The sequence below is a fragment of the Neopsephotus bourkii genome, unplaced genomic scaffold (genome assembly GCF_033783945.1).
Source record: "Neopsephotus bourkii isolate Nb327-2 ecotype Australia unplaced genomic scaffold, CSIRO-AGI_Nbou_v1 NB_38, whole genome shotgun sequence".
Taxonomy (NCBI): domain Eukaryota; kingdom Metazoa; phylum Chordata; class Aves; order Psittaciformes; family Psittacidae; genus Neopsephotus; species Neopsephotus bourkii.
This window is the reverse complement of record NW_026900555.1, coordinates 897209-920962: the sequence shown is the minus strand read 5'-3', so window position 1 is coordinate 920962 and position 23754 is coordinate 897209. Positions and strand designations below refer to the sequence as shown.

The 23754-nt window shown below is 36.3% G+C and overlaps 2 protein-coding genes across 7 annotated transcripts in view; both read left to right on the top strand.

Annotated features, from left to right (window-relative positions):
• The window catches only part of SPART (spartin), a 467162-nt gene that overhangs the window by 270928 nt on the left and 172480 nt on the right, over window positions 1–23754 (top strand). The gene's annotated exons all lie outside the window — the stretch shown is intronic.
• DCLK1 (doublecortin like kinase 1) overlaps window positions 1–23754 on the top strand; it is a 259045-nt gene that overhangs the window by 187909 nt on the left and 47382 nt on the right. For 3 of the 4 annotated variants that reach the window (XM_061345420.1, XM_061345413.1, XM_061345429.1), the window contains 3 exons: window positions 284–378; window positions 17408–17492; window positions 18872–18980. In XM_061345420.1, coding sequence (XP_061201404.1) covers window positions 284–378; window positions 17408–17492; window positions 18872–18980 — 289 coding nt within the window. Of the gene's footprint in view, window positions 1–283; window positions 379–6105; window positions 7338–17407; window positions 17493–18871; window positions 18981–23754 lie in introns of those variants that run through there. The other variant, XM_061345439.1, reaches the window with a different exon arrangement.

Genomic DNA, 23754 nt, shown 5'->3' with positions numbered 1-23754 from the left:
TCCAGTGTAAGAAAACATGATCATGTACTCTACTGTTGACTAAACAATCTTTTCAGGTTTGTTGATCATTTGCTTGCACTCTGTGTAAAAATTGGCCTCATGAACCGAAACTCTAAGGCAATAGTTCTTTTGTGAATTACTTTATTTAATGTTTAAAACATTAAGCAAAACCAAATCAATCTATTCAATAGAGAATGAAAAGAAATATGTTATTTCAACTATTTTTTTTTTGTTGTTTTAAATAATGCCTTGTATTTATTTCTTCCATTTATTGTTATTTTAGTGAATGGAACTCCTGGTAGCCAGCTTTCTACTCCCCGCTCTGGGAAGTCTCCAAGCCCATCTCCCACCAGCCCAGGAAGCCTACGGAAACAGAGGGTAAGGAAACAAGGAAACTGATTTCTGAGCATGTCTGGGGAGAGTGGCATAGAGATCATTATCCGATAGACTTCTCCCTACCGATTCCTTGTGTGTAGAGTCATAGGGTGGAAGAGTCTGGCTACAGTCCTTGTTGTGTTTGTACAACACACTGAAGCAGAGTACTACTGTTCTGTGTCTGTCAAAATACTAAGTATGCTGTGAATTTGTTTCTCCTTGAGGGGAAAACCAGGGATATCTTTCTCCTATTTTACGAAACTTTTGTCTTGTTTTGTTTTAGTTTCTTTTACCAGATGTTTCACAACTGGAAGGAAATGTTCACATTGTCAAAGACATATTTTGTTTTGTTTTTAATCTGCCATAGGCATTATGTCACTTGTAAAACCTACAAACAGTTTTAATTTTGAAGCAAGGTGAAAGAATGCACTGTGGAATTTAGAAGCAGATTAGCTTTGTTATCATAGCCTTGTGCAGTGAAGATACTATCAGTACCAAGGCAGCATAAGACTTGTCAATTACTTTGTTGGACCAAAGTTACTACTAGTAGCTGTAGATTCTCCCTAGTTATAACCTATAGAGGAATCTACAGTGTACCTAAGCATGCATCAAGAATTAAGGTAGTACCTATCTTAATGCTGTAACCCACTGACAAAATATTAGTCGTTCAACCCAAAAGGCTCCACATGCTGATTTTATTAATTGTATCTGTTCAAAAGCAATGGGACAGATGTCTGTGTGTCTTCTGCTATTTCTAAACTGTGATACGTTCTCAATGAAAGCTTCCCTAAGACAGTAGTCTGTATTTCAGACTTATTTATAAACACAATTTGAACACATGCTTTTTCTGCCTTTTCAGTTTTTAAACAAAGGCATAATTTGTGTCTCTCAAAGTAAGGGGATTAGGTACAAGGTTGGCAGTGCTGGACTTTAGGGGCTGTTGCAGACCTGATTCCCCAGATACCCATATCAGGAATAGCATGTAGCGTGACATAGCTTCTAGCCCGTGTACCCTCCTTGCTGTCCAGTGGAAACCAGGAAGCTGAGGAATTGTGCCTGCCCAAGTCTTACCTCAGGCTGGGACAGAGCCATGGGTTTCTGTGTGACTAGTTTATAGAAATGGAAGCCAAGTGTGATCCTGCAATATGGAGAGAGCGAGAGAGCAGCAGCTTGAAGCCTCAGGGTAGTCATGGTTTTCATCACCTGGTACACAGAGTGAAGATGAAAGTTTCTGTACCAGGGGTAAGCTGGTACTAAAATCTTCTTGAATGCTATGCTTACACTATTGTTTATTCTTACTGTCAAAGCTTACTAATGAATCATTATTAAGTCACCAAACAGGGAACAGTCTCCCAAATGAGTTATACATTACTTAGGTGGATGATATCAGTATGCAGTGGATTTTCATTTGCTGTAAGGCTGCCTCATTTCATTGGTAACTTTCCTAAACTTCCTTCTCACCACTGATACTTCTCTCCCCACAGTGAAGAGATGTTTTTCTGTTAATGTTTGTGGGTGGGTGAGTGGGAACCATGTGGTCAACACCATTAGACACAAGGGGGTTTTGGCCACAATTTTTCTGACTTTCAAATGTGAAGAGGAGAGCAGATAGTCTTCTTATCCAGGTTTGTTATGTGGAAGTGTAACAGGATCATTGAATGGCAGTATTATGGATGCAAAGGCCTGTGTAATGGTAACAAAATCATGTTGCTAACTCAATAGAAAATAAATATTGAAGTAAACTAGAGGAGAGATAAGACATTTTTAAAGAGTTGAATTCCCTTCTCAGATATTCATATCCAGCCTCCTTGACCTCGGCAGGGAACCTTTCATGCTTGTCTGGCTTTATTTTGAACAGATTTTTTTTTTTATTTTCCTGATGAAACATTAATGTAAAAATAGATCCCAATCATGTAAAAATGCATTTCAATAATATTATTTAGGTTACAAAATCAGTCGATCAGAACTTCAGGGATAGGAACTTCACACCTGTTCTGAGAATTTATTTCAGCTTTCATGTTTAACTTGAGAAGTGAATGAGCTAGAATTTTAGTGAAAAAACGTATGATTGTGTTGTTAAAGGTCATAATGTGTACTCCCATGACTAAGTTAGTTATATGAACAGCCATTAAACGGTGCTTACTAGTATTAATTTTCATATTAGGAGTATAAATGGTGTTCTCTGGTTTTAGTACCAACTTTTCTATGTTGTCATTTATATTTTATTTAGAGGACAGGTGATTTTATGAACAGTATTTTCATAAGCCAAATTTCAACCCAGAGCATTTTCTTTGTCTTCGATGGCTTCAGATACAGGGCTGACAAGGTAGCTGTGGGAGGGTTATTCACTAAGAGGTGGTTGAATTGTTGGTATCATGATAGAACTACAAGAGAGGAGACTGATTTCAGTACCTGCCTTGTCTCCAGTGTTTCAAGGTGAGGTGTTCCTGCTCCATCAGAAGAGTGTTGGCTGCTAGAGCCACAGTCTGGGGTTGGAGATGATGGCTGGGCTTCTGACTCGTCTGGGTTTCTCTTTACATCGTGTTTGAAGGAGTTACTTCTTTAGAACTGGAATGCTAGGTCCTGGGAATGCCAGCTCAGCTGTGTAATTCGTTTTATTTCTGCCCCTGTCTTGGTTAGAGTTAGAGGAGCGCATGTTCTCTTGTGCTGTCAGATACATGGGATGTGAGTGGTGTATACTGGGTCAGGAAGGCAATAGAGAACGCTGATTCTACCATAGCCTGATTGTAACTAATCCATCGTCTCTTCAGCATCCCCAGCTGAATTCTGTGAGGGGGTTGTAGGCTTAGTATGTAAAAATGCTGAGGGGTTTGGACAGGCTGCCAGGGTTTCTCCTGAGAGGTGCAGGGAATTTATACTTTTGGATTCAGAGGCACAAAAGCAAGGTATTTGCAGAAACTGGGATATTTCTCCCTCAGAGTAGTTAAGTCCTGTAAAAATAGTAGAGATGGTAGAATTTTCCAAAGAAAATACTCCATCTAATTATGGGGTTCATTAGGCAAATTAAAATAAGGATCAATCATTTTACTTACTGGCCTTTGACTGAAAGTTTTGCACTGATGTAAATAAAGCCAAAAATGCTGCTGTGGTACATGCTCATGAAAGTAGTACTCTTGTAACCCTAGAGATAAAATTTTTCACCATCAAAAGGCACAACATAAAAAGATAAAGTTTTATCCTTTCTCACTTGCATACGTATGTGTTTTTTCCAGAAACTCAGAAATCAGTGAAAGTTACATTTTAATACTCTTGGGAGAAATTCAATCTATATTAAGGGAAAGTAAGATTTGAAAGAATAATTTTTGGTTGCAATACAAGGACTTCAAAGTGAACTAGGAACCAGTTACCAGCTGTCTGAGCTAACTATTAACCAATTATCAACTTCAAAGTTTTTTAACTTGCAGGCTGTGTACTATAGCTATACTTTCCTGTAATTTAATTCTTTCTTTATATTTATTCTTAAATAGGAAATTAAGAATTTTGGTTTTAAATTATTATGTACTTAATAGTGTATTTCCACAGAGGATTAAAACATCTGAAATTCAGATTTATAGCAGCTCGAATAGAGTTATTGTGTTGCACATGCATATAGTTCCTACCACAACAAAGTATGGTTAATGACCCAGAATCAGAAAAGGTGACATAACAATAAATATGCATAACACATTTTATTTGATTAGCCTTTGTAATGCTTAATGAGCTTATTTTTCCTCTGTCTTCTAATCAGAGTAATTAACTTCAGTTAAGGTAGACACATATTATTCATCATACCTGATTTTCTGTTGCTTGCCATTATCTTAAATGTTTTTTTCTACTTGCCTAGAGCCTACAACCTATAGAATAATAAAAAGTAGATTTAAGTTACCTCTTATCTAATCAAACAGAGTTGGATTGTATGTATAGAAGGCTGTTTTTAGCTATATGTGGCCAAGAAGTCTTATTTGTTCAGCAACTTTTGTCTTTTTATTAATCTATGCAAAATAGTAAATAAGTTCTTATATTTTTCAGAAATACAGCTCTTTGGATAATTATAGGCAAGGAAAATTCTTGCAGAGAGGAAAACTTTAAAAAAGTTTCAAGTATTTAAATGTATATGAAAAAAAACCCAGAGAATATGATACTTAAATTTCATGCATGATTTTGCTTTAAAACAATCATAGAGTTATTAAAATAAGCACAAAACCATTCCATAAGTATTAAAAGTAAGTCTCCATAAGTCTCTTCTTTGTTAGTTCTGAATTCATGGGGTTTATATTCAGAGAAACTAAGCCATTACCTTGAAGATATTATTCAAAAGTTAGTGTTACCCTCACTAGCAAATCAAATTATTGTTTTTCTGTATTACATATTACAAATTCCCAAAATGGTATGTGCTGAAAAGAAATTTTAATAATTAACTAATTCTTTAGTATTCATAATGACATGATCTTGTCTGTTTAAAATGCTTCTTTTGTCTAAATAGTTCACAACAAAATAGAAATGTATTTGAGATCTGATTTTCACTCAGAAAGTGCCTGCAAGTAAAACATAAAAATGTGTAAGTTATTGAGAACCTAGTAAATTTGAAATTTGTAGAGCATTCATTTTAGGTAGTCCTTTTTTTTTTTTAGTATAGCTTTTTGATTTATTTTTGTGTCAGTTATTTTTGTGTAATTAAAAAAACAAACAAACCCCAAATCAAGATCAACCCTAAAGCTGGCTCCATTAGCCTTCCCATTCCCATGTGTTCTTGTATTTCATCTTGTAGTTGTTTGGTTGTATTTTGTAAATATGTCTTATACTTAAAAGATCCACCAAAACACTTTAAAAGTGTCAGAAGTTGGCTATGAGTTGTGCTGGGCACGTGCCTGCACGACACCCCTCTAAACCATCCGTGATGCTTAATTTCACCTCAAAAAGATAGCACTCTCTCCTCTGGCACTTCTCTTTGCTGAACATCTCTTTCATTCAGTGCTATTGTGTATCTTGTGGAGGATTGTTGTGCTGTGTAGGTTGGACAGGGCAATGTGTCATCCCCTAGCACCTCTGGCATTTGAGGGTTATTTGGTCCATCAGAGAATGCTTGGGTTGGGTATTTTTGCTGTCAGGAGCTGGTTCCTTGGCTACCGTCAGAAAGAGCCTGTGATGGGGATTTTACATGCTGTCTTTTTACATATGCACACAGAGACAGAAACACTGTGGAAAAGAGATACCATTATTAGTGCAATATAGGTAATGGCAATAGTCCGTGTCAGCATTCTGTAGCTCAAAGCCTGCTGGATCCATGCTATATCACCATGGGGTGGCAAGTTTTGATTACCTTATGTAAGGTAAGCACACACTTTCTTACTGCTGTATGCCAAACAGCAAAAAGGGAACTGTATTCCCTTTAAAAATTAAATTCATAGTGCCAAATTTCCAAACACTTAGGAGACTCCTCCGAACACACAAATATTGTCATAATAGTTTTTAATAGGGCAAAATCAAAGGAAAAAATAATTGTACCTTAGAATGTGTTGTACTTTGGAACTCCCAACGTTATTTACTAGTCATCTGTTTGTTGAATAAAAATAATTAAATGACATTAAGCCAAAAATCTGAGTATATAGAATATGTGTATTTTGTGTTAAACAGTATCTTCTGGTCCACAGTAACAAAAAGAAAATAAGACATTTGCAGTACAACAAATCAAACACAATAAACAAATCTATACTGCACTTCATCTTACAGGACCTGTATCGCCCACTCTCTTCGGATGATATGGATTCAGTAGGAGACTCAGTGTAAAAGAGAAAATGGAACAATGTTTATGGTTTGTGATTTGGTGAAGGTTTAACATTTTTAAAGAGAATAGCTGCTAATTTACAGTTATAGTGAATAGCACAAAAGAGTTTTGCATATTTAATATTAAAAACATGGGGCCAAATTAATTCAGGGGGGAGAGGGTGTATTTTTGTCTCTACCACTTCATTTTAATTCAAGAATTTGTAATGAATGAGCCATTGAATATGCCCATCAACTACAAAACAGCATTGTGCACACTTTAAGGAATGAAGATTGGATAAGGTGTATGTAACGCATAAATCTATAATAGGCACATTTATGAATAGCATTCTTTTTATAATCTAAGGTACTGATTATATGTTCTGTTTTTATCATGGGTATCTTTATTCATTTTGGTATGAACAGTTAATGAATGCTTCGCTTTTACCAATGAATAGGTAAAATGCAGAAAAGAAAAATCCTGACATATTAAACTGCTTGCACCGTGCTGCCTGATCCTGACACACATATTTGGAACACTCTAAGTTTAGTCCTTTTCTCTAAATGAAAAGAAAAGTAAGAAATCTTGTGTGGTCACAGGACAAAAAGTAAATGCTTTCAGAGCAGTGTTCAAGTTCTCTTCACTGCATTACCATCTGATGACTGTAAACAGAAGTGTTCACAGGCAACATCAATGTTTTACCTGGCAAGAGCTGTTAATACAGACCATCTGCATGTTGCAAGTAAATAATGGACAGATTTCTAAATGAGGAAACCTAGGAACCGACTGGCTATTAGCATCATCAGACACACATATGATACCTTTTGGAAAAACACAATTTGACTGAGAAACTAGTGATTATTTTCACTTACGTTAAGAACAGGAACATCATTGGTTTTTTATTTGCTGTGATAAGGCATTTGATGCATTTTTAAATGAAAGACTACAGAAATGGTGGTACTGTAAATCATCCTTCTATTGACCTAATTTCTCTGTTTTCATAATTTCTAGAGGTGGTCATTTTGTACGGCATGAATATGCAAAACTCTAGTGTTAAAGTAGGTCATGCATTATAACCAGTTGCTTAACAAATTATCTGCTAATTTTATTTGTTTTCTGCTGCTTTTTTGGTGAGAATTTTAGTCTATTTTAATGCACGTAATAGCAATATTTCCCATCATTGCATATTGCTTTAAATTTTATGTTGTATTTAAGTCCATTGCAGCAATCACACATTTTTTACTGTCTTATACCTTTCTGTTCAGTATCTCAAATGCTAATGATTTAAGAATTAGAAATTATTTAAGAATTATCAATATTGTTTTCTTTATAGAGGATATTTACAAAAAGAAGTAAAAGGGCAGCAGAATACAAAACTTACCTTCTCTAGTTTCAATACTTGGTTCCAGTATCACCTAGAGAGAAAATCATTGATCTGGCAGGTTTGCTGAAGCAGTTAGGTCATTCCCTTTTGAAATGCATGTTTTGCCATTCCTGCCTCAGACTTCAGATCTAAAACTGTTCCCAGGGATATGAAGAGTCATGTGCCCCGGCTCCATACCCTGATCCTTTAAGGCTGCCCTGTTCTGCTGAAAAAGTTTGCAGCTGTGAAGTTACTTGCATTTTTGCCTCTTATGAGGTAATGATTTTATAAAATATATTACTTATTCCCAAGAAACGCTTATTATGTAAAGGTACATTGGGATCAGTTCCCAAATATTCAGACAACTCCACGAGACTGAACAAAATACTTCCTGATGTTTTGAAACTGTTTTTTTCCTGTGAAGAAAATAAATTCCAGGAATTTTAATTTTCCTCCCCTCTCTCTTATAAGCTACTGCTGTGTAAGGCAGTTTATTAAGAATGTTTGTTCTGTGCAGGCAGCACAGATTGCCAGCAAACCTGAATCCCACAGCTTTTCTTAGCTGTGGAAAAGAAAAATGGACATTATCTCAGTAATTGTTATGATAGCGAGTTCTCCATCAAGACTGTTTCAAAGAATATGCTAGTCCATAACATTTAATCATTTCAGCGTATGACTTGTATTAAGGGGCTATTCAAGGGGAATATGTATCAATATTTCATGTAAGGAATGAAAGTCCCTTAGAGATTGAAAACGTATACTGTTTATAGACTTTGAGATGCCTTTTGTATGGAATGTAATTCCCATTATACATGAGCATAAATTAAATGTTTCTTTTGAGCAACACCAGAAGGTTTCAGTTTATGGGTGAAACTGAAATTGTGTTTCATGATGCTGTAGTTCTGCTTGCAACAGCACAGGTTTTAGTTAGTTCCTAGATTTCATCAACCTCATTAAGTAACTTAATAGCTTAAGCAACTTTATAGTATTTGACCCTCTTATAGTTCTCTGTATGCTGCATTATTCGTGCCTACTTTAAGGTGATTATGATGTAGCTAAAGAGTCTTGTATAGATTGTGAATGCTTTGCTTCCCTTTGAGCTTTATGAATACTTGTGATTATTTCCCTAATGCTTTCTGCAACTTTTCAGTTGTTTTTTTTTAATCTCTTCTTCTTTTATACAACAAAAGGTTCACATGTGGAGCACAGAATGTGTATGTTTATATTTATATACACACACATACAGATTAATTGCTTTGAAACCCATGCACAGTTGTGTCACATTTGTGGCTTTAAACAAATATGTGGGGAAAATGTATTAGTGGGAGGATGTTCATCTGGTGGGATTCAGTATAGCACTGTTAAAGTCGGTGGAGCTGTACCAACCTGCACTTGCTGAGCAGCTCCTCTGAGGAAGTCTGCACGATTTTAAAAGATCTCATATACAAACAAGGGCTAAATTCTGCTGAGTTTTCAGTTAGTGGCAAAGCCACCATTGACTGCAAGGTGGGAAGGATTAGGACCTTATGTACAAATATATTATATATACACAGACAAAACATTAATCATAAATTTGAAATGGTATTATTTTGGTATGTTCAGACTTGAGTTTCTAGAATTGCATTGTTCAAAAGTTTTTAACTCATGCAATATTAGAAGTTATTTTGTTGAAATCAGTAAAATCTTTAACCTTCATTATCCAATGTGAAAATTGCTTTTCAATTTGCAAAATAATTCAGCAACATCACATTATATCTGCTTATTTTTATCTTTAAATGATTTTCACAGGGCATATATGATTGTAAAATGAAAATTCTGGGGCATTAATATTATGGCTATAAGCATATATTATAAGAGAGGTTATATAATGTTAAACAACCTTGAAGAACATCTGGCTTGAGATTGTGTAGTATAACAATTCAAATAAACAATAGTGTTTGTTTGCTTTTACAGTTTACAGTGAATTTTGTATGGTGGACTGTGTTGCAAAAAATGTCCTCCAACTCTAAATGTTAAAATGAAATAACAGTAATATAGAAAAGAACCTCTGATCAACTGAAGTTTACTGTTTTGTCAAAAATAGCGGCGAAATGAACAAACAGGAAGTCTTTGTGGTGCTACACAGATTAATGTCTGTGCTTTTTCTTGTATTAAGTTAATGGTATACAACCAAATGAAAGACTCATTATTTAATCTTCACTTTCAGTTTATCTGCTAGTGACAGGATGAGAACTTGTAACTATATGAGTGATCAACAGAAAAATAGCCTTATGTCACGCAGTCAGCAGTAGCTTTACATGCAGAGTAAAGCAAGCAAGTAGTTGTCACACTCTGGAAATGGGTGTGCTCCCCCCAAGAGCCCCTCTGTTCCAAAAGCAGGGCTTGCAAAGCAGAGCAGAGGCTATTCTGAGCTGTGTTTGCTGTTGCAAAACCTTTCAGCTGGCTCAGTTTGCCTGTTTCACCTCGCACCTGAACGCAGACTGGTTGAGCTCCCTCACTCCCTATAGAAGGCAATGGGTATGTAGATACTTCTTGTGTAAATGCACTTAGTGAAGGGTTGTTAAAAACATACACAGTGTACACGTACTTATCCACATGCATTTTAGTGTCTGTATTTGTGCATGTTGATTATATTCACATTTGCTTAACTTAACCCTCAGCAGTGAAGTACGAAAAAAGGTGTACGGTATTCGGCGTGTACTTGTTGTCTGATGTTCTCTTACTTAATTAGTTTGTGGCTTGCCCTGCAGTACAGTGTTTTGGAATTTGAACTCTAGTGAAAGAGGAACTAATGATGTTTGTGCTAAGGCCTCTTCATTTTGTTAGTTGCACTATGATATTGTAAATATTGGCACATTTACAACATAAGTTTAAGATTTTACAAAGTTATGAATACAATTATTATTTTTTCTTTTTCAAAAACTGCTTGGATATTTGCTTTTTAAAATATACCATTTTTATATTAATGTGATGCAGGAAACCAAAAAGAAAGCTGTTGATTTATCAACAAAAAATGTAAAACTTGCAAATGAATGTTTTATTTCATATAATCAGCTGAAGAAAATCACCTTAATTTTTGTGCCATTGTTTCATCATACTGTGTTGTACTTGTGTTTCATATTTGACCATGTCATCCTGGTTGCAATTTGTTGTTTTGGTAGATTTAACATTACTGTAGATTATTGTAAGCAATGTAATAAATATATTTTAAAAATGCACACTGTTCAGTGAGTTTATTTTGGAAATGTGATTAACAGGCTTTAAAAAAATACTTGCAGTTGGTATTGGATCAGCATTGTCCATCTGATGGTTCCCTTGGCATATGGGATTCAGGGATCCTAATGGGTCCCTTTAAATAGTCAATGTATTTTGTGCTTTTTTAAAACCCAGGCTCTAGTGTGTAGATGCAGAAGATCCTTCAAGGAAGAATTTGGCTTCTAATATGGTTTTTTGGAGACAGTAAATATACCTGCCTTGAATTACTTATGGGTGTTCACTACGACGGGGTAGACTTGAAGTATGAAGTGAGAAATTAGTAGACTGTCCAAAGCAAGGTACCATCTCCCTGCTGACAGCTACAGCAGCGCTCCTCTTAAGGCAAGTATTAGGCAAATAATGTCTGTGAAAAGCTAAGAGGACTGAAACATACCCATGGTGTTTCAAAATGAGTACCTTGTTTTCTCGATATATCTTTCCACTTTTAAAAAACACACATCTATAACCTGGTTTTATTTTTATTTTATTTAGCAGGGATGGGGGAAGAGAAGCCTTACAATTTCTGACATGTCAACTGCCAGTCTGATGCTTCAGCTGATGGTCAGACACTCTCTTAAAGAGGTCTGTGGGCCTGATAAAAGTTCTAGTTTTGAAACCCACTTGGTTGCTAGTAAATACGTCTGCCTAAAACCAGTGTACAGACATAGATAGAAGCAGTATGATAGAAATGAGGAAGAGTAGACACAAAATAATTGGGGTTTCTGTCCCTACCAAGAATACCAGAACAGCTTTTAAAACTCATCTCACAGAGGTAAAAACTAAAAGTGGTGATTGCTCTGTGCCCTCAATTGGGTGGAATAAATAAGAACATCCTTTGATGGTCTTTCTAATTTTTATTCTATAGTTGAGTGGAAAACTTTACCTGTGTATAACTTTAGAAAAGGAAACCTCATTGCATCATTGTACATGTGACTTTTCATGTTAACCACAGTATGGATACAGTAATGACAGGTCAACTTCTGATTCCATGAATCTGTTTTAGATCATCAGTCTTTTCTGGAGGATTCCAAAGGTCCAGTGAACCTACAGTTTGAATTATGGCTCTGCTTTGGAAGCAGCTGCTAGGAGCTAGCAGAGGTTAGATACAAGTTTACTGTATAAGTTTACTGTTAAATACTATGTAGGAAACTATGTTGGTTTTTCAGAATTGCCTTGTTACACAAATCAAATGAGTGTATAAGCAGTTGATGTTGCAGCTTAGTAAGAGGATCCTAATAAAACAAAGTACTTGAAAAGTCAATTTCAGTCTGTCAGCTTGATTTACTTGCAAACTCTTCCATTTGTCCCTCTATCCCTCAAAGAAGAAAATCAGCACAAGTTCCTGAATGATGCACACCAGAGTATTGCTTGTGTAGTTTAAACTTATCTCTTCTCCAAGCTGTGTAAATCCTGAATTGAATAAATTTCCCTATGTAGGGCCTCTCTTTAGTCCAGTATCTAACAAGCCAGGGCAGGATGTAAACCTGTGGATAAATAGCAGCTTTGCATACATTTTTTATTGTTCCTTTCCAGATGAAGCTGTTTATAAATAAATTTGGATCTTGTTTAGTGCGCTGTCTGAATCTGAAAAGAAAACAATTACATCATTTTTCTTTCTATACGTTGAATTTCATTGGCTTCCGTTCTTTCAGCATGCAGATTGTGGATTTGATATTTTTCCATGAAGTAATTCTTTGCCAGCTCTGTACTGCTTACATGTTTTCCCCTTCTGAGCTGTCTGGGCCAAAAAAATGTAAACAATTAAACAAAAGAAAATCAAAACTATTTTTCACTAGTTAAGAGTTGGGAGAGGCTGCTTCAATATAACCCTTTGCTTCTCTCTAAATGGAATAATAAAAACTGAACTTGTTTCTTTAATGCTGGCATCAAAATATATTATTTTACTGTTTTAAATCAGTTGTCCTCTTTACCTTTTGTTCTCTGAAGATGTATGATTTTGTTGTATTGACTTACTTATTTCTTGCTTAACACATATTGCATACATTTTTTAAGCCCTTCAGAGTCCTTTAATACCTGCACTGGACTGTTTTCTTGATTTGCCTATTATCAGTGATGATATTTAGGCTAAGGAATTGACTTTGTCATGATTTCATGACAGCTACCTTGCAAAAGTTATTTATAACGATACTGAACACTAGTATGGGCTCCAAAAGAGGTGAGCGTGGTTCCTTAACTGTTTAGATTTGGTTTTAATGCTGTTTATCCTTGCTGAGCTGAACATCTAACCCATATTACTGACACACATTGCTTTTTGTATGTTTTTTAAATTCTGTAAAATTCTTCAGAATAGGGAAATCTTAGGAGGCATCATTTAAAGACATTTATAATTCCCCTATCCTGGGTCTGCTTCCTGATTTTTTACCCTTAGTTTACTAATTTTACTCTTCACTAATCCTGTTTCTAAAACAGCAGAATTCTGCATGAGATCCAAACTTAGTGTTACACCTGTGTGCATTTCTGTTACTCACATTTCATCCAGATGCTTCCTTCATGCTAGGAACATACAAAGGCATCTATTGTTGAGAGACTTTCTAGACTACATATGCGCTAATAAAGGTTTTGAGAGGTTTGGAAAATTAAATGCAGTGTTTGGTGTTTAAGATTCAGGAATCTGATTTGCCTTAGCAAACTTTCTAGTCATACTTGTTATAAGTTTCTTTTCATGACTGCTGACACTTGTAGTCTACAAGAATAATTCCTGCTGTTGAAGTGGGAGTTTAAGATTAAATTAGGACAAAGGTGAGTATGCGGAGAGAGAAATTACAGTAATATTTATTTTACTGCCTTTTTTTTTTTCATAGATTTAGCACAATTTCCACTGAGATACAAGCTATTTACAAAACAGTTGCTAAATAAATCTCCCAGTGAGACATGGGACGAAACTCTATAGTGCTAATGTTTCCATTCACATCAATGAGATGTGTGGTGTGCTGACCATCTGTTACATAAACCTGAATAGGGTCTGAAATCCTTACACCAAAGACCTGACTTTTTAATGCCATCACTTTTATAGAGGTGTGCCATAAAAACGGCTATGTGCTGGCAACCTGTGCAACTGGACCCCTTTAAATCTGTGTTATAGTGATGACATTTCAAGCACCTCAACATCTCTTAAAATTAAAGCAGCTAATTAAATTAAGGTCTGTGTGTTGAAGAGATTATATACGTGCTTAGAATTTGTTTTTCCCCCCTCCTCATCTTCAATATCCCTGATGGGGTCCACAGCTGTGAGAGTGACAGTGTACGCAACAGACTGCCTTATGATTGGCAAGCCAAGTGGAAGGAACAACGAGACCCACAAGGATTGCTGGACTTGGAGGGCTTTCGGCTTGTGAGAACAACGAGCTAATTAAAGTCTAAATAAATGAAATGTGCTTCCAACTGAAGTAAAGATAAATAAATAAATATGTGCTGTTTGAGAGAATTGAATAAAGATGAAAATATTTGTTTTGAGTTTATCTAGTAATGTCTCTTTAATGGTGGAAAGGGGTCCATCAGCAGACTTGGTGAATATATGCAAATGTACAGTTTCTGGTTTCTTTTTAATCTGTTTTTTTAATAGGAGGGGTTCAGCAAAGGTAATGAAAAGTATGTGATTTCTTCACATTTTTCAACTATTTAAGAATTTTGAACTTTAAAGCTTTCAAACTCTCAGTATGTATTTTTAGCAAGTCTACTTAGCTACTGTTACTTTTCACTGGTGAGCTCTGCTTCTACTTAATCCACTGATGCTTTGCATGCAGATCTCACTGAGGGAGCTGTATGCTTTATTTGCAGACCTATAGTATAGTAAATGCTACTAGTGCATCACTTTAGTTCTTCTTCAGTTACAAATATCATCTTAGTCTTCCCATTCTTATGTAGTGTTGATAAGTAAGGAGGTTTTATATCCTTTAAATTTTCTATGGGCCACTTTTTTTTCCAGTTTGTTTAATTAAACCTAGCCTAAATACATATTTAGTGAGCTATACCTAAGACAGATACATAGGAGTGAATTTAATTTCAGTTATGTGTAGGCCACTAAGATCACAGTTTTTAAATATATTTGTCTTTATAATATGTATTATATATGTATGTAAAATATATTTAAATACATTTGTAAATATGTTTGTATTTAAAGTGTAGTGCTGCTGAAGCACATTGCTGAAATGAGCCCTCAAAGGGATCTAATTTTGGAAGGAAATGACTGAGCAATCACAGTTCTCAGCTAAACCTCATCTTAAGGGTCCTTGAAAAATTAGGTTCCCAAATAGATATTTGAGTCTCTCTAGGCACCCATTTTGAGAAGATGTGGCCACCAACTTTGGTCTCTATTTTCACTTTTCCCACTCTCAAGAATGAGAACAATGGGTGCAAGACTCTTGTAAAGGGACCATCAGGCTGCTAAAGAAAGCTGCTAAAGAAAGTGGTGTGCGGTCAGCAGTCTTGACCTAACATCTGTTGAAAAGTGTAATCGTATTATTTGAAATAGAAAAAAAAAATCAATAAAGCAGTTGTTTAATAATCTATTGGAAACCTACCACTAACCTTTTTGTGTTGTACCCCTTAACTGTTTTAAAGGTTCATTCCTGATGGTATATGTAACAAATATGAAACATATTTAAATTGTAATTCATGTAAGAAAATACTGTGGAGTGGGAAAAGAAGCAAGAAATTGGATGCCTGGTCTAGGAAAACAAACAGACCCAGAAGAATGAGAAAACATGTTTTTCTGCTTATTTTACAAGCAGGCGTGTAAAGGAAACAATTCTCTCATTTCATGTGTGTAAAAATAGGCTTTGAGGGTGACTTCTCCAGGCATGAGAACTCCTAGCATTTTTCCGTTATCTTGATCCTCATCTGCTCATTTGTTCAAAAAATGAACCAGAGGTAAGTTTTTATTGACATGTCCAGCATTTTAGCACAGCAATACCATATACATAAGCACATCCTAATCATGAATCAAGGGCAGCAATATCTTAGTGAACTGCATAAAATACATTGCTGTTGACTTCTCAAGAGGCAGCAAAAATAGTACAAAAACTGATTAATGTCATTTTTAATTCCGGTAAAAGCTTAGAAGAAATGCTTTGGATGGATGAAAAGAGTGAGTTGGAGTTTATTGAAAAAAAAAAGGGCAAAGAATCTCATGGTAGATGGGATGTGCAAGCTTTCAGGATTATTTAGTGAAAAATGGCAAAGTTTAACCTTCATCTAAATCATCTGACCTTAATCTGTTACAGGAGAAATTAAAAGTTAGTCTGTTCAAATGAATTTGGCATACTGGACAGCTTTTAACTCTGCTGACTGCCTTCTCCCTGGCTCTGTAGTCTGCAAAAATCCTAACAGTTGCAGCAACAGTTATTCTTGCTCCAGCCATCATCTGTGCTCTGTGGTGGCAGAGAAGAAAGGTTGTTCCATATATGCTGTATGAAATTTATGAAGGGGATTGGCACCCTGATTATGGGCATTTAGATACCTTGTAAATACAGATAAAAAAAGCTTGTTATGTTCAGTACAGCCTACAATTTATGTAATACGTAGATTGAAGGAGGTAATTAAGTACTGCAGCACTTTGTAACCTTTCAACATGTGAACCGGAGAAAGTTTCAGTTTTGGAAATCCTCTGAATACTTCTCACTTGTGTTGCAACATGACCTGAGCTTGATTTTGCTGTAGGTTTAAAGACCACTGTTACATTTGAGCTGCTTCTCAGTTTCCTTTGAAGATGAGAGAATTATGATGATGTGTTTGTATAGTTGTTACGCAACACAGGATAAAATTTTGGGTGAAATCCAGTCCATCTCATATGCCTGTGTAGTTTCGTCCATCTGTATGTGTGATGAAGCAGTCTTCCTAAAGTACATGCCTAGAATCCATATGTAACTGCTAAGACATTGATATGTGCTTTAGACGTCTTCCTTAGTAAGATCCTGCCTGCTATAGTTTTATCATCCAAGATAGGTGGCTACAAATCTAGAGATGACAGAGATACCATCCTCCTCCCATTAACTGTATAGACAGACACAGACACTTGCTGCACAAGGACTTAAAACCAGGGTATCGACTCACGCCTCAAGTGAGCTATACCCAAACACTTTTCCAAAGAAGCAAACATTATTCACCCTGACATTTTATTTTTTCATACATCAACATAATGATTACTACCTTCTGGAACACAACTGGGGCAGATTTAACCAGAGGGAGATTTGCAAAAGTAAGGAATTCTGCCTGTAACAAAGCCAGCTTCAGTCAAAGGATTCATTTGTACTTCTAGTGGATGCTGAGTTAACGGTGTTGCTGAGAAAACAGTCTCCTGCCTGCAGAGGGCATACAGCTCCTCAGTTTTCCCTGCCAGAATACATGTAGAATAGGGAGAAACTAATAGACTGTACATAAATGCCTTACTGCACATTACTTCACATAATGGATCAGAGATGTCTCCATGTATGCTAGGGTAACAAAAATATAATTTTGGTGGAAAAATTGGACTCTTCCCAAGCATTCACATATCCCTACACCAAATTAAATCAATACCTTATGTAGTGAACACTGAAGCCTCTCCGAGATGTGTGTCCAGCAGGAACCTGCTGTGGGTACTCGTACTCCTTAAAAATCATCTGTTTTCATTTGTGTCTCTCCATTTCCAGAGCTCCCAACACAGTGGCTCCTCTACCTCATTAGCATCCACCAAAGTTTGCAGCTCTATGGATGAAAATGACGGACCTGCAGAAGGTAACGTTTGATGGCTGACATTTCAAAGCAGTCAGTGTAGTGATAACAGCAGCTGTGTAGGAAATGAGTCATTCTTCCTGCCAGGGAAGGTGGGAGCTTTGCGGGTTGGATGACTCTCCATGAGGAGTCTCAGAGGTCTTAGCAACCCAGTTAGGTTCACTGTGGTTCGGAATTGATCTGGACATCACTATTGAGAGGTGTTTTTGTTGCAGGATACTCAAAATACTAGTTCTGCAGGTGACACAGTGCTGAGTGGATTATTTTAGTTATTTTTTGTCTCATCTGTCATGGAGCTAAAGAACATACTGCAGTTCTGGGTCTGCATTCAAAAATTGTTAGTCTTGCCCCATATTAGGGCTTTGAGCAAGTTGGCTAAGGGATAGGTTGGCTAAGGGATAGGGTCTGCCTGAATACTGCCAGTTTACACACACAAACATGTAGTGTGTTTATATGCTCCCATCTGACAGTACCTCTACATGCTGCCTCTGAATTCAGGCAAACCACAGCTCCCTTGTATCATAATATTCACTTTTAATATTAAACTGGAAAAAGGACAGATAAAAATACAGTTAAAACCACTGTCTTAAAACAGTGTAAATTCAAGTCACATTTCTGAGAGGCTTTTTTTTAATGTTATGATATTTATATGGTCATTTGTATCAGCTGCAGTTTGCAGTTAGGTTTTAGAGGCATGTTAGGTATTTGTAACAAGCTATTTCAAATACATTTAGAAATAATGGTACATGAATGAGCACTAAAACACATGAAACTACAAACTTTTCTTATGCTTAGACACTGTGTAATGCAATTTTACCTAAACATCTGGTGTCCAGGTTGCATGTGAGGTAGTATTATTGAGAACATTTGTTTAAAAACTAAATATTTAATATTGGGGGAGGGGGAGAACTAGCACTTAGCACATGAGGAGTTTTATAGATGTCTCAGTTTACAGGATGTAATAAAATAAGTGCTTGAGTGTTGGACTTCTTTGGTACATGTATTTAATCATGCTGTGTCAAGAAGTTCCAGCCCTTTTTGGAGGTTGGGCTGCGCTTGTGCAGATGACAGGGGCCTTTTCATAATAAAAAAAATACAATTTTGGTTTTGTCCCCGGGGGCATATTGCAGTGGGAATGGTAAACAATGTAACAGTCAAACAGTGGTATGTTTGAGCCCCCAAAAGTCTTATTTTTCATTATTGTATCTGTGTGAAACCTGTTGAGTATATACAATGTCAGCAGCATGGTTTCACTGTACAGTAAGCGGGATACTGACTCTGAATGGTTTCCAGGCTCCAAAGCCATAGACTTAAAATGCATGTTATGTGCAACATCTGTGTTTCCTTCACTAACAATAAAAATGTACTAATGATTCTTTCAGAAGTGTTGGAGGAAGGTTTCCAGGTTCCAGCATCGATAGCAGAGCGATATAAAGTTGGAAGGACTATAGGAGATGGAAATTTTGCTATTGTGAAGGAGTGTATAGAAAGGTGAGGAGCATAATATACTTACTACTGTAAAAATAATCATTAATGCCATGGCTTTTCTAGATCATGTTTTTAGTTGTAGACTATGGGACATATAGTCAAGTATTGTGTCAATGCCAGATGGAAAAGAGAACAATGCCCTCTCACAGAAAGAAAAAAGAGTGAATCCAAGGGACAGTCTATGAATTTAATTCTTTGTGGGTTTTATATGTTTTTTTTCTGCTGCACTCTGCACTATTTTACCAGTTCTTTGTGTTGAATCTTTCTGGTTGTGCTGAAATAACATCTTTTCTTTCAGTATATTCTTGCAACTCTCCCTTTGTAACATTAGACTGATGAAACATTTCACATGTAGATGCATTCTGTAAAGATGTCAGAGTGTTTTGTGTGCAGTGTAGTGGTGGTGGTGAACACAAAGAACTGACTTTGAATCCTTCTGTCTGAGTAGTAGCCTGTCCATGTTTATCTTTAGTTACATGGCATGTCTCTGCTCCTTGACTGCTTTATGCCATTGTATGAGCTCCATATATGAGCTCCATCCAACTTCAGGAGACTGCACTGCAGCCATCAAAATATAATTTCTTCAGTCCCCTTCACCATTATAAGCGAGATCAGTCTCCCTTATGACTGGTGACTGATTTTAGATATCCACTTCAGATTAACCACAAGTCACTTCAGCTGTTCCTGTTGCTAAGAAGTGTCCAGGTTGACTGTCTCTGGTGTCAGGTTTTAAATGTGGCCAGGCAGGTCATGAGCCAGGTTTGAACTGGCTCTACCCAACATTAAGAGTGTAAAAAAAATGGAACAAAGACAGAAATTTTCTGAGAAGAACTACAGGAGCCTTTTGATGGTATTGTTAAAAATAGGAGAATATGGGGTAAAAAAGATAGTAGGTATTTCATCTGCATATCAAAGGATTTTAAGATCACTCATGTTACATAGCAGTAGTTCAGAGAAAGCAAAAAAATCCAGAGCTAGAGATGTCCAAAAGAAAGAAAAGTGGTGTCAAGGTCTGATAATAAAATTCCACAAGTGAAGTTGTATATGCCCTATTACCATGTCCTAGAGAGAAGACTCTTAGAGAAGACTGTAACTTGACCTCTAGTCCCAAAGAAAGGACTTTAGCTTGTAAGAATATGATACTGACCCTAGAGACTGAGTAAAGATTAGATCTCATGGCAAATTCTGATAAATTAGCTTTGCTGGTTTTAAGACATACTCTGGAAAAAAACAGTTACAGCTCAAAGTGTCTGGCAAAGTCAGAGACCATGAAGACAGCTGTTGGGGAAAGGAGAAGAGCATATTTTGTATCAGCTGACAGTGTGCTTGTGAGACTTAGCTAAAGGTCTCAGGAGCCCTTTAGAGCTCTGTCAGAGTGAGTTCCTGGTGGAGCTGGTCATCTTGAGGGTGGTAGCTCTACATATCAAGCCCTGGGGTCTGAACAGTAGACTGGGGAATCTGGAAACCTAAAGGAAGCAAACCAAATAATATGAAAACAAGAAAGCACTGAAACACAACCCACGGAGGGGGCATGACTGATGAAAAGCACAGGTGAAAACATAGAATTAAGAAAAGAGAAAAAGACAGGCTAAGAATAGTGACTGGGAGAAACAGATTACAAGGCAAAATAATAAAAGGTTGAGGTTTTGATACAGTGTCATTCAGCTGAACATGCTAGTTGTGCTGAGAGATGGTTCTAATGTGCTAGTGTGCATTTTTTAACTCTTTCTCAATCTGAGAGAAAAGGCATGAACAAAATTAAATATATGTCCCGCCACATCTAAAAATAATGCAGATTACAATATCCTTCAGACCTAAAATTAAAACTGTTTCCTGCCTTCTTGTCTGTGCCACTGGTCCCAGAATTATCCGCTAGTATGATGTACCTAGTGAATATGTGCTCAAATGACATAATTACTCAGGTATTCCCAGATACGTACCCTCTACAGTCTCTGAGCTGTACCATTCCAAGATCCCATTTGTATCAGAGTTAGTACTTTGGAAGAGCTTGAAACTTACAGTAGAATTATTTCCGATGGTTTCCACTTCTAAAGAGTATACTGTTGCCATTGTAAGTGCGGAAGGACAAATTAAAGGCTCAGAGGGTAAATTAACTCCAGTATGTGTAAAACCTCTTCAAAAACATTCTTCACAGTCTTTTTAAGCAAAAAACACCTCACTTCAAAGTCTGATTTGTCCATCATTTGCAGAGACAGAATTGATGGGGTGATATTTGGGACAGAGGACTTTTCCACTTTCCGCTGATGTACAAATTCCTGTGTGCATTAGACTTCAAAGGAATAGCACCATGAGGTGTTAAGCAAGTAGGAATGGGTCTTGTTACACAACTTCACTGATCACATGGATTCTTCTCCATAGCTGTGGAAATCAGCCTGTGTGCACTTGTTAGCCACTCTGACACTTCAGATGCATTCAGAGGCATTTTCCTGACAACAACCAGTCCAAATAGAAACCATAAGCCATCCTTAAAATTTTCACATGAGGACTTCTAAGTCCAGTTCTGTGCATCTATGAACGCACAGGCATGTACACACACAAAAACATTTAATATACACACAAAAATAATGAAGATGTTGTCTCCAGTGCAATGGAAATTTCTGTGGGCTTTGCAAAAAGTTAGAACAGCCAGGGAATGTGGCACAGGGCCCTGTTATGAACTAGAAGTTGAACTCTGTCCTGCTGTAGAGTTACAGGCTCAGACTTTTATACAGCTATAATGTGTTTCCTACTTTGTGTGGCCCCTTTTCATTGTTTGGGTGAGAGGTGATATGCCCATTTCACTCTGAGTTTCTGGCATGGCCTGCATACTTTTTGGTGGGTGTGTAAGTTGCAGTGCTGCTGACAGACTGTGGTTCTGCAGCTTTTTAAGGGAAAGGATTTGCATTATCTTAGCTTTAATTTTCTTTTTACGAAAACAAAGAGCAGTCAAAGTTGTCATCTGCTCATTACAAATCTACTTTATCATATGTGCAATTTGTCCTGTGGTGTTTTCATATGTGTTCATTTTTAACTTTCAGATACTTCCAAATTCTGACATTTCTTCACTATATCAGATTTCCCAGTGTTTTGGAGTACATGGAGTCTCCTATGGCCAACAAAAACCATCCATTTCCTTTCTCATGAAAGAAAGGAAGCATTCCTAGGGCAAGCAAGCAGCTTGAAAGAGACTCCTATTGAAAGAGGGTGTATTTTGTCTGAGTTTGAACCCCAGATATTTTGATTTTTAATATTTCTTCTCCTACCTCCTCCTTTGATTCTCCAAAAATAGTGTCCCTATTTCTGCTTGTCCTCTTGCTGATCTGGCACTGTAGCCACCAGACAGCAGCACCAGGAAGGGGCACCTCACATGGAGTGGGAACCATTTCTGGAGGCTGTAGCATAAAACTCCTTTGTGTACAGATATGAGAATATTTTCATTTTGATTTGCTTAAGTCAAGTCTTGAACTGCCATGCTGTACATTTTTTACAAGTCATAGCATCATCATCCAGTGTGATTTCTTTGCACAGCCATTGAGCGTCTTAATAAAGCCATTGCTGTCTTAATACAGACTGTCTTGACTCCCTGGCAACTCAAACACAATTAATATTTTGGGTTTGTTTTGTTTTTTGTGGTTTTTTTTTATTTTACTGAAGTCTTTATTTTTCCTTAAATTAATATAGTGGTACATCATTGCCAGATTTCTCCATGCTTAAATACGACAGTGAAAATACCCAGTCATTTTCCTAATGCAGTGCTTTTAGTTTATGACTCACTTTGCATGTGTTATTTGACAGACTGTGCATATTTTAGGCATGTTCATTTCTCTAATTAACTTACTATGTATTAATTCAATCTATCAGTTTAACTATGTTTTGCTAAGTGAACAATGAAAAAAAAATGCCCCATATGCTTGAGAGGTTATTTTTTTCTGATTTTTTTTTAACCAAACATATGCTTAAGGGCAATATAATAGAATTCTGTAAACTGTTTCGATCTTTATTACAAAATGAAAGTGTTTCGTGAAGAGCTTTTTCTTATATTACCCTTTCTCCATTTAATCTGATAGTGTAAATAGAGCTTGTGAATAGAGCATCTTGGTTTCATCCTTACAACCATCTTTTGGTTTTGTAACTTAACAAGTGGAAGTTGATACTGTTAACTTGTCTACAGGCTTATTTTCCTATGTTAGCATTCTATATAATAACTATATAATGCATAGTAATGATAAGTATTGTATGGTTTTAAAAAAAACCCAAACTCAGTCAGAAGGAAATGTGTACTCATGCTGAACTAATTCTCTGTAGCTTCTTACTGTCTCTAGAACCTTTCATATTCTGTTCTAAACATCCTGTTTAACTCTACTAAATATTATATACTTACTGAATACATAAAACATTATTTCAAAGACTGAGTTTTCTATCATAACAGTTGTGAGTGCAGATGTGCAAACAAAAGATTTTTCACTTTAGGTCTAAAATAAAAATATGTTCCATAGCTCATAGTTTTTTTGTATAACAGAAAACAGTTTTGGGGTTTTGGAAGGTTTGGATCTGTAAATACTGTATAATGTTTTCACATAAAACTGCAGAAGGAATAACAATTATTAATCCAAAATGGAAAAAGTCAGGTTATTTTGTTTTGAAAACTTTGTAATGTCCTCGTTAAAAAAAAAAAGCTTACTGCATTTTTCCTCAGGTGTACAATAAATTTGGATCAGGTTCACAATTCCAATCAAATCCAAGCTTCATTTCTTGACAGAACAACTGCTTGAATGGA